This window comes from Rhinopithecus roxellana, chromosome 19, assembly GCF_007565055.1.
Source record: "Rhinopithecus roxellana isolate Shanxi Qingling chromosome 19, ASM756505v1, whole genome shotgun sequence".
In the NCBI taxonomy this organism is placed as follows: domain Eukaryota; kingdom Metazoa; phylum Chordata; class Mammalia; order Primates; family Cercopithecidae; genus Rhinopithecus; species Rhinopithecus roxellana.
Genome location: NC_044567.1, coordinates 62,905,736 through 62,917,380, shown reverse-complemented (window position 1 = coordinate 62,917,380; position 11,645 = coordinate 62,905,736). Strand labels below are relative to the sequence as shown.

Genomic DNA, 11,645 nt, shown 5'->3' with positions numbered 1-11,645 from the left:
CTTGAGCAGTTCTGAGGCTGCCTCATAGGGCCCGGCCGGCGCTGAAGCTGCGGATTTAGGTTGTCACTGCCACCTCCGTCGGTGCTTACTTCGCTGCCAGCTGGTCGTCGCCATGAACCCGGACCTGCGCAGGGAGCGGGATTCCGCCAGCTTCAACCCGGAGCTGCTTACACATATCCTGGACGGCAGCCCCGAGAACACCCGGCGCCGCCGAGAGATCGGTGAGGGCGGCGGGCGAGACCTCCCTCCTTTCCCGAGAAAAGCTGTAGACTCCCTCGATGCGGAGTCAGGGGCGCTATGGGGCCCAGGCCCTCTCGCCCAGCGTTAGGGTAGCCGGGACCCCCACTTCGAGGAACAGCCTGTGTTCCTGGTGGGGGGATATCGCCATTCCCGAGATGTGTCCGCGACTCTGAAGCCTATTGTGATTCAGGGAGGGTGGAACGGAGCCCCGAGTGTCTGTCTGCCTTTTAATGCCCTTTAACCCCCTTCCAGAGAACATGATCCTGAACGACCCAGACTTCCAGCATGAGGACTTGAACTTCCTCACTCGCAGCCAGCGTTATGAGGTGGCTGTCAGGAAAAGTGCCATCATGGTGAAGAAGATGAGGGAGTTTGGCATCGCAGACCCTGATGAAATTATGTGGTTTAAAAAGTAGGTATGCCTTAGCACAGAGCAAGTGTTGTTAAGCCTGAACTTTAAAGCTGCAGTCTATGGTGGCCTTTCACCACCGTGCTTTGGCGTTTGAAGATGCAAACTGGCATATTTTCATGCCACTTTATGAAGTTGTATGTGTGCCCGGGCGCGGTGGCTCACGCCTGTAATCCCAGCACTTTGGGAGGCCAAGGCGGGCGGATCACAAAGGAGATCGAGACCATCCTGGCTAACGCGGTGAAACCCCGTCTCTACTAAAAATACAAAAAATTAGCTGGGCGTGGTGGCGGGCCCCTGTACCCTGTAGTCCTAGCTACTCGGGAGGCTGAGGCAGGAGAATGGCTTGAACCCAGGAGGCGGAGCCTGCAGTGAGCCTAGATACCGCCACTGCACTCCAGCCTGGGCAAGAGTGCGCGACTCCGTCTCAAAAAAATAAATAAATAAAGTTATATGTGTGGAAAATAATGTGATTACTTTTGTATCCAAGGCTTTTCGTGGGATGACGTGTTTGTAGAATGTTGATAATAAATGGAAATGCAGGAGTTTTCTCGCGTACAGTTTCAAGGATGTTGTAAAAGCATTATTCTGCCCAAGCAACTCAAATTTGACTGATTTAAATGCAGAATCATTTTGCTCTTTGTAACGAGGACGGCTAAAATTCTGAATCTGGAAGGATTTTTTTTTTTTAGTTGCACGATCATTTAAATATTTTGGAGCAGTAGCAGATTATATTATATGGTAGTGTGGACCTGGATGAAGAATAATCAGTCACGCCTTTGAATGAATAGAAAGTCTAAGAACCCAGTAGTTCTGAATCGATGACAGCGCTTGAATGGTTGTCTTGTGCATATGAGAGAGACGTCATAAAAACCTGCCTTGGTTCTAGTGTGGAAGAGAGTATATCCTTTTTTCATACCGTGTGTTTTGTTGTGTTTTTTGTTTGTTTTTGTTTTTGTTTTTTGAGACGAGTGTCGCTCTGTCGCCCAGGCTGCAGTGCAGTGGTGCGATCTCGGCTCACTCCAACCTCCACCCCACGAATTCAAGCCATTCTCCTGCTTCAGCCTCCCGAATAGCTGGGATTACAGGCGCTGGCCATCATGCTCGGCTAATTTTTGTATTTTTAGTAGAGATGGGGTTTCACCATGTTGCCAGGCTGGTCTCAAACTCCTGACCTCGTGATCCACCCTGCTCCACAAGGGGTGGTAAATATAAATAAAAATAAGGGTTTTGGGCCGGGCACAGTGGCTTATGCCTGTAATCTCAGCACTTTGGGAGGCCGAGGCAGGTGGACCAGCCTGGCCAAAATGGTGAAACCCTCTCTCTACTAAAAATGCAAAAATTAGCCTGGTGTGGTGGTGCGCTCCTGTGGTCCCAGCTACTCGAGAGGCTGAGGCAGGAGAATCCCTTGAACCCAGGAGGTAAAGGCTGCACTGAGCCGAGATCGTGCCACTGCACTCCAGCCTGGGCAACAAAGAGAGACTGTCTCAAAAAACAAAAAAAAGGATATTTTTGCCTTAACCTAAACAAACAGTGTTACGTGATCCTAGTACAAGATTATTTTGGCCTATAGCATTTTTTCACATTTATTCCGAGGCATTTTCCATTTCAGTTTCTCCATTTTAAAGGAACTCCAGTATTTTCATCAGTAAAGATTAAATCATATGAGTGGTATATAGACTAGAACCAAACTAAATAGAATATGTTGCACGTTCTGCCTTTATGGTAATAATGGTCACTGCCTCTAGTGCCTTTGATATCGATATTCAGCTTGACTTGGGTTATTTTTGTGAAGATGAAATGGTTTACTCTGGTCCTTTGGACTTTCCTCAGAGCTCCACTCAGTTTTAGCTGTAAAACTTTTGTTTATTTTATTTTTGGTAGTTCAAATCAGCATACTTCCCAATGGTCTTTTTTGTTTTTAAAGTCTGTAACTCATGGCTGTGGCGATACTGAGATAAAGTAACTCCTAGAAGATTATGTTACTGATACTTGTGTTGGGTTTGTAAATTTGAAAAAATTAGTAAGATTTTATTCCTTCTAGAAATGTCAGGAAAGAAGTTTGTGTGTGTGTGTGTATTTGTTTTTGAATGGGTGGTGCAATACATTTTAAAGCTGTTAGTAGATGATTTCATAACCTGTGACCTGTTCATAATGTGTAACCAGACTTGAGTGAGGTCACAATGAAATAGAACAAAGTCCTTTATGTGGATTGAGGATTCATGGGCACCAGCAATTTACTTGGTATATGATTTTTCATGTGAAGTATTAAAGTACAAACTTGAACACACCCTGTGACGCGCTTCCAGTGTCCTTAGGATATGACAAGGAGATCAGTTTTTAAGTTAGAGAAGGGGTTTGTAAATGAGTCCTGGCAATTATCGCATGCATTGAGTTAAAGCCTCGGTTATATAATCTCATCGATTATAACTCACACCAGTGTTTTGTGTACACTAAGAAAGAAAGAATGCTGCCTGTTAACCATGGCATGCTATTAATTGTGAAATACATCACTTACCTTTCTTCCTTCCTTCCTGCCGTAAGGAAGCGAAGAAGAAAGAAAAGAAAGCAAAGAAAAGAACGGGACGGAACGCAATCACAGGATGGAAGGAGAGAAGGACGGGGAGGTGGGTTCCTTTCTCTTTCTATGTTCTTTCTTTTCTTTCTTCTTCTTTCTTCTTCTCTTTCTTCTTTCTTATCTTCTTTCTTTCTTTCTTTCTGTCTCTCTCTCTCTTTCCTTCTTTCCTTCTTTCTCTCTTTCTTTCTCGCTCTCTCTCTCTTTCTCTTTTTCTCTCTCTCTCTTTCTCCTTTTCTCTCTCTCTCTTTCTCTCTTTCTTTCATTTTTGTTTGAGACAGGATCTTGCTTTGTTCCCCAGGTAGCAGTGTAGTGGCACAATCATAGTTCACTGTAACCTCAAACTCCTGGGTTCAAGTGATCCTCCCACCTCGACCTTCGAAAGTGCTGGGATTACAGGCATGAGACACTGCTCCTGGCCCATTGGATTTCTTTTCTTTTTATCTTTTTTTTTTTTTTGAGTGGAGTCTCTCTCTGTGGCCCAGGCTGAAGTGCAGTGGCGGGATCTCGGCTCATTGCAACCTCTGCCTCCTGGGTTCAAGCAATTCTCCTACCTCAGCCTCCTGAGTAGCCAGGACTACAGGCAGACTTATTTTTTGTATTTTTAGTAGAGACGGGGTTTCACTATGTTAGTCAGTCTGGTTTCGAACTCCTGACCTCAAGCAATCTGCCCTCCTCGGCCTCCCAAAGTGCTGGGATTACAGGCAGGAGCTACCGTGCCTAGCCTGGATTTCTTTTTTTTTTTGAGATGGAGTTTCGCTCTTGTTGCCCAGGCTGGAGTACAATATTGCAATCTCAGCTCACTGCAACTTCTGCCTCCTGGGTCAAGTGATTCTCCTGCCTCAGCCTCCCGAGTAGCTGGGATTACAAGCATGTGCCACCACACCCGACTAATTTTGTATTTTTAGTAGAGACAGGGTTTCTCCGTGCTGGTCAGGCTGGTCTCGAACTCCTGACGTCAGGTGATCTGCCCGCCTCAGCCTCCCAAAGTGCTAGGATTACAGTCGTGAGCCACTGTGCCCAGCCTGGATTTCTTAAATGCTAAATGAGGGAGAAGAATGCTGAAATTGATGAAATAAGCAGTATTTTTGAGAATTTGGGGCATGTACTGGTTTTGTTTGGTTTTGTTTTGTTTTTGTTTGAGACGGAGTTTCACTCTTGTCCCACAGGCTGGAGTGCAGTGGCATCATCTCGGCTCACTGCAACCTCCACCTCCCGGGTTCAAGCGATTCTCCTGCCTCAGCCTCCTAAGTAGCTGGGATTACAGGTGCCCACCACCACGCCCAGCTAATTTTTGTATTTCTAGTGGAGATGGAGTTTCACCACGTTTGCCAGGCTGGTATCAGACTCCTGATCTCAGGTGATCCGCCACCTCGGCCTCCCAAAGTGCTGGGATTATAGGTGTGAGCCACTGTTCCTGGCTCACACCTGGTTAATTTTTAAATTTTTTGTAGAGACAGGATTTTATTATTTTGCCCACGCTGGCCTTGAACTCCTGACCCCGAGTGATCCTCTCACCTCGGCCTCCAAAAATGCTGGGCTTACAGGTGTGAGCCACTGTGCCTGGCCTATTTCTTGGAAATTTTTGTATGTTTATTTCCTCTTGATATACATATGAAATATAATACTTAATACACTTAAAAGTATTTATAGAAAAGTATTCTTGGCCGGGCGTGGTGGCTCACGCCTGTAATCCCAGCACTTTGGGAGGCCAAGGTAGGCAGATCACGAGGTCAGGAGATCGAGACCATCCTGGCTAACATGGTGAAACCCTGTCTCTACTAAAAACACAAAAAAAATTAGCTGGGCGTGGTGGCGGGCACCTGTAGTCCCAGCTGCTCAGGAGGCTGAGGCAGGAGAATGACGTGAACCTGGGAGGCGGAGCTTGCAGTGAGCCGAGATTGTGCTACTGCACTCCAGTCTGGGCGACAGAGTGAGACTCTGTCTCAAAAAAAAAAAAGTGTTTTTATTTATACAAATAGAAAGTGTATAAAAACATTTTGGTTTTAGTAACACAACTGTTAGAGAATTCTGTGTTTGCCCTTGAGAGATTAAGTTACACATTTATCTAATCAGGCTTTTGGGCATGGTACATTTTATGAAATGTGTAACTTGTGTATTAGAGTTATACAAGTAACTCTTGTGTTGCATAAAATACAGAGGAGTAAGCTGCTGCTGCTGTAAATTCCTTAGAAATTGACTCATCTTTTCTGTTCATACTCCTCCTTTCTCTGATTTCCCTCTAGTTTAAATTAACATAAATGATATAAAAATCATAGAATCTGAGGGTTAAAAGGCATTTTAGATGTTGGCTAGTAGTCCTCTCTTGGCTGTTCAGATGAGTATGTCCTCAGCACCCCTGAAAAGTGATGTCCTGCCCTAGGTCTATGCCTGACAACTGTTGGTGGCAGAGAAAATTTTTTTTTTTTTTTTTGAGACGGAGTCTTGCTCTGTCTCCCAGGCAAGAGTACAGTGGTGTGATCTTGGCTCACAGCAGCCTCCGCCTCCTGGGTTCAAGTGATTCTTCTGCCTCATCTCCTGAGTAGCTGGGATTACAGGCACCTGCCACCTCACCCAGCTAATTTTTATATTTTTAGTAGAAACGGGGTTTCACCATGTTCGCCAGGCTGGTCTCGAACTCCTGATCTCGTAATCCACCCACCTTGGCCTCCCAAAGTGCTGGGATTACAGGCATAAGCCACTGCGCCTGGCCGAGAAAACATTTTTTACTGATGTTAATAAGCAGCTTCTATTGACTTAAACACATGATTAGGACACAGAAGTTGTTCCCTCTGGTGGAATCTATAATAATTACATTAATTCGTTTTGATTAACTAGAAATATTCGTATCTAAGAGCATCCATGATGAATGTTTTTGTTTCTAAGTGGATTATGATTTATGTAAGATAGAAAAGACAATGAGGCTGGGCATGTGGCTCACACCTGTAATCCCAGCACTTTGGGTGGCTGAGGTGGGCAGGTCACTTGAGGCCAGGCCACTTTGTGACCAGCCTGGCCAACATGGCAAAACACCATCTCTACTAAAATACAAAATTAGGCGGGCTTGGTGGTGCACACCTATAATCCCAGCTACTTGGGAGGCTGAGGCATGAGAATCACATGAACCTAGGAAGCAGAGGTTGCCATGAGCTGAGATCACACCACTGTACTCCAGCCTGGGCAACAGAGGGAGACTATCTCCAAAAAAAAAAAGAAACAGAAAAGAAATGGTGAGGATAATCGTGTAGTACTTATTTAGGAAATAGGAAAATAAGGGTATATTGTGTTTACCATTATTTCTTTCTTTTTTTTTTTGAGACAGAGTCTCGCTCTGTTGCTCAGGCTGGAGTGCAGTGGCGCGATCTTGGCTCACTGCAAGCTCCGCCTCCCGGGTTCACGCCATTCTCCTGCCTCAGCCTCCCAAGTAGCTGGGACTACAGGTGGCCGCCACCATGCCCAGCTAATGTTTTTGTATTTTTAGTAGAGACGGGGTTTCACCGTGTTAGCCAGGATGGGCTCGATCTCCTGACCTCGTGATCTGCCCACCTCGGCCTCCCAAAGTGCTGAGATTACAGGTGTAAGCCACTATGCCCGGCTACTATTATTTCTTCTAAGGTGGCGGTTTGGTTTCAGGGTCCCCCAGCACTGCAATGGCAGCCTATCCCTTCTCTCCTTTACTTCATGGTCTGCTCATTGCACAGGTCAAGATAAACTGGTGGTAACATTGCTTCCTAATCATCTGTTGAGAAGTCATGAAGATCGGTTAGATGAGAAGTATTTTGTACTTTAAACTCTTTAGATATGCGCTTTGTCAAAGTACAAAATTGATCCCCATAAAATCTATGACACAGCACAGCCAAGGCCAACTACTGTGGACTCTGTTTTATAAGAAGAGAGTTGAGGACTAAATTTCAATGTGATATAGAGTTAATCGGTAGTAATGTTCATTGACCATTGGGGATAAATTTTTACATGCCCGCATTACTTATTGTAAACCCTGAAGACCTTTAGAGATGTATGATTCTGCCCTGGAATATATATTTACTCTTCTGGATATTTGCTTATATTATCTAGGTAAACAGAGTTGAAATTATTTCTTCCTTGGAGCTCTTAACAGCTCTACAAGTAAGTGTTCTATGGAGTTACTTTTAACCTTTAAAACAAACAAGTAAAACCTAAATAAAGCAAAAAAGAAAAAAAAAAAACCACATTCTAAAAAATTCAACCAATCGAACCAGTAAATAACACCAACAGCCTCCCCTTCCAAAAATTAGAGATGTTTTTATGCTAAAACTTAGGTAGAATTTGCTTCCTAGATTACATGTAAATATGAAATGAATTGTGGCCTTGAAATAGTTAGAAGAGACATCATCAGGTTCTGCTGTTGGCTTTTTAGGTAGTAAAATGGTAAATCTTATGTTTAATTTCATAAGAAGGGGGTTTACATTTTCCTGACCTTCTCCTTGAAGGCCAAAGCTGTTTGGCAAGAATGGGTTGTAGGATGCAGTTTCTAAAGGAAGGCTGAGATCCTTTTCTTTTCTCTCCTGTAGACTACATTTGGTCAATTTTGTGGAACCTGTGGGCCTCAATTACTCCATGTTTATTCCCACCTTGCTGAATCAGGGCACCACTGCTCAGAAAGAGAAATGGCTGCCTTCGTCCAAAGGACTCCAGATAATTGGCACCTACGCCCAGACGGAAATGGGCCACGGTTAGTCCACACTGAGGGTCTCTGGGTAACCCACCTCAGGACATCAGTTAACAGTGATTGCCGGCATTTGACTTTTTTCTGCTGTTATCTGTTTGGGATTTTATTTTTAAGTAGTTAAGTCAAAATTCAGCTTCTTGTTTTCTCCTAGATATTTTCCTTGGAAACGTCCAGGGCTCTGGCCTGTAAACATCATTCACTGTTATTTCCTAAAGTCTTTATTATTGAACAGTTTGAAAAGATGGGGTTTACAGTGCAGTAGGGAAGCCCATTATGTTACTCTGGGTCTAATGAGTAAAGACTTTGTTGGAAATTCTTCAGAGGGTTAGTGCCCCAGCAATATCTGGAAAGTGCCTCTCTGCTGTAATGCAGTTAAAGCTGTGGATTTTAATGGGGGCAGCAGGTGGTGGCAGCTACCTATCTCATCTCTCATTGCCCACTAGCAGAGTTATAAGGCAGTTTGGAAAAAAGTCCATGATTCTCTTCATCTGACTTCAGTCTTTTTAGATATTTTTTTCCCCTATATGTCTAGGAACTCTTGTGTTGCCAGTAATTCTTTGTTAAATTGTTCCTAAATGTCTGGCTTCCTTTAAAAAGTTTTGCTTTTGGTCTTAATGTGAAATAGGTTTGTTTTCGTAGACAAGGCCATTAGCAGGTTTGAGTGTTTGGAATTTGAGCTGCCCAGCCTCATGTCTAAGTATCAAAATGGGAGGAGTAAAGAAAGGGAAGGAAAAAGGAATGCAGATATCAGGGAAACATCATTTTGTGTTTGATTGCTGATTTCAAGGTGCAAATTGGTTTAAGGAAAGTGTTATTTATTGTCATCTCCATGGGGACTGCAGATTTCTGGTCATGGTTTGATGTTCCAGACACCTTACTAAACACCCAAGACTTCAACTTCAAGATGGTCAGTACTGAAATTATAAGCCTGAAAGAAAGGTTTGTTAAGTACGATAAGATTCTTTATTTATTTTTTTTTTTTGAGACGGAGTTGCACTCTTTTTGCCCAGGCTGGAGTGCAGTGGCGCGATCTCGGCTCACTACAACCTCTGCCTCCGGGTTCAAGCAATTCTCCTGCCTCAGCCACCCGAGTAACTGGAATTACAGGCGCTCACCACCACGCCAGGCTAATTTTGTATTTTTAGTAGAGACGTGGTTTTTCCATGTTGGCCAGGCTGATCTCTAACTCCTGACCTCGGGTGATCTGTCCACCTTGGCCTCCCAAAGTACTGGGATTACAGTCCTGAATCACCACGCCTGGCTGACAGATAAGATTCTTTTTTTGAGACGGAGTCTCGTTCGGTTGCCCAGGCTGGAGTGCGGTGGTGCCATCTCGGCTCACTGCAAGCTCCACCTCCCGGGTTCATGCCATTCTCCTGCCTCGGCTCCCAAGTAGCTGGGACTACAGGTGCCCGCCACCACGCCTGGCTAATTTTTTGTATTTTTAGTAGAGATGGGGTTTCACTGTGTTAGCCAGGATAGTCTTGGTCTCCTGACCTCGTGATCCGCCTGCCTCGGCCTCGCAAAGTGCTGGGATTACAGGCGTGAGCCACCGCGCCGCCTGGCCTGACAGATAAGATTCTTTAGTCCTCCTCACTTGGAGTATCTGTGTGTTTGTGTACATGCATGTGTGATGTTTGTGTGTGTTGTAATCTTGAGGTAGCTTTGTGGTATAGAATTTATTTGACTTAACAGTCATGCTATTCATAGGAGGCATAAAATGTGAAATAGTCTGAGGCTAATAGATCTGTTAAGTATACCTCTTGTTTGTCTAATGCTTCTGCCTCATTTATAAAGTAATATCACAAATATGTATTTGCCCTAATTTTTTTTTTTTTTTTTTTTTTTTTTTTTTTTTTGAGTCGGGGTCTCATCCTGTGCCCCAGGCTGGAGTGCAGTGGAGTGATCTCGGCTCACTGCAATCTCCACCTCCTGGGTTCAAGTGATTCTTCTGCCTTAGCCTCCTGAGTAGCTGGGTTTATAGGCACCCACCACCATGCCCAGCCAATTTTGCTATTTTTAGTAGAGACGGGGTTTCGCCATTTTGGTCAGGCTGGTCTCAAACTCGTTACCTCAGGTGATCCGCCCACCTCGGCCTCCCATAGTGCAGGGATTACAGCTGTGAGCCACCGCGCCTGGCCTGCCCTTATCTTTGAAAGGAGAGAGGAAGAAAGGAAGACTTGAACTATACTGGTTTGAGGAGAACGGAAGTTGGATAGAGATCCTATATGGCTGTGGGCAAGTTTGCATTTGTTAGCGTTTTTTTCCCCTTATTGCTTCTAGTTTTGTTTTTTTCTTTTGTTTTGTTTTGTTTTGTTTGAGATGGAGTTTCGCTCTCGTTGCCCAGGCTGGAGTGCAATGGCGCAATCTCGGCTCACTGCAACCTCTGCCTCCCAGGTTCAAGTGATTCTCCTGCCTCACCCTCCCTAGTAGCTGGGCTTACAGGCATGTGCCACCACGCCCTGCTAATTGTGTATTTTTAGTAGAGATGGGATTTCTCCATGTTGGTCAGGCTGGTCTTGAACTCCCGACCTCAGGTGATCCGCCCGCCTTGGCCTCCCAAAGTGCTGGGATTACAGGCATGAGTCACTGTGCCCGGCTAGTTCTGCGTATTTTCTTGTATTTGAACCAATGTTGTCTTAATCTCTGTGGTTTAGAGAACGGTGTCCTGAGGTTAGTTTTTTTTTCTTGCTGGAATTTTGCTAATTCATATTCCTGTTCTTGGTTGACCACTCATCTTTTCCTTGGAAACAAGTCAGGTTGGTTAATTTACATCATGGGACAGTTTTACCTTCTATGGAATAGGCAAAAAGTCAGCAACATCCAGGAGATGAGCAATAGAGCAACTTATATAGAACGAGATCTGACTGTGTAAATTCTGCGACTTTGGAAGATGGACCAACAGCGATTATCTAACGCAGTCGCAAAAGCAGCTATCACTTTGGATTTCGGATTCTTTCACTTCTGGTGGCTGCTGAGACGTGAAAGGGCTCAGAAGTGTTCAGGTTCACTCCATGTTCCTTCTGAATCCTGAAGTTCAGTCACCTTCAGAAAGTCTCAGTCACCCACATTATCCTTCTTTCTAGAGTATGTCTTCTTTCCTCTTAACACACGAAGAAGAAATTCGGATATGCACCTGCCCTGTGGGTCTGGGAGCCTTAATCAAAGGCTCCCCTGCCTGGGGTTCTGGAATTAAAGGAACAGCCTGGGGAACTGGGTCCATGTTATCATCCCCACCACATGTTTCTTTAGACCACAAAACAGATCGTTTGTTTGCTCTTACAGATAACTGATCATTTCAAGATCTAGCCACTTCGGGAGATTCTTCTTGCTTTGTTTTCCTTGTTTACTTGCTTGCTTGCTTCCTTCCTTCCTTCCTTCCTTTGTTTTTTTTTTTTTGAAGGAGTCTTATGTTGCCCAGGCTGGAGTGGTGCAGTGGTGTAATCTCGGCTCACTGCAACCTCCGCCTCCAGGGTTCAAGTGATTCTCCTGCCTCAGCCTCTCGGAGTAGCTGGGATCACAGGCGTGCACCACTGTACCTGGCTAATATTGGTATTTTTAGTAGAGACGGGGTTTCACCATATTGGCCAGGCTGGTCTTGAACTCCTGACCTCAGGTGATCTGCCCACCTCGGCCTCCCAAAGTGCTGGGATTACAAGCGTGAGCCACTGTGCCCGGCCTCTTTCTCTCTCTCTCTTTCTGTCTTCCTCCCT

At 44.8% G+C, this 11,645-nt stretch overlaps 1 protein-coding gene across 1 annotated transcript in view; it reads left to right on the top strand.

The window, feature by feature from the left end:
* The first annotated feature begins 8 nt into the window (after positions 1–8).
* The window catches only part of ACOX1 (acyl-CoA oxidase 1), a 36,889-nt gene continuing 25,252 nt past the window's right edge, over positions 9–11,645 (top strand). Inside the window, 3 exon segments of the mRNA XM_010387550.2 lie at positions 9–221; positions 493–652; positions 7,775–7,935. Of these exon segments, the coding sequence (XP_010385852.1) occupies positions 113–221; positions 493–652; positions 7,775–7,935 (430 nt within the window). The 5' untranslated portion in view covers positions 9–112.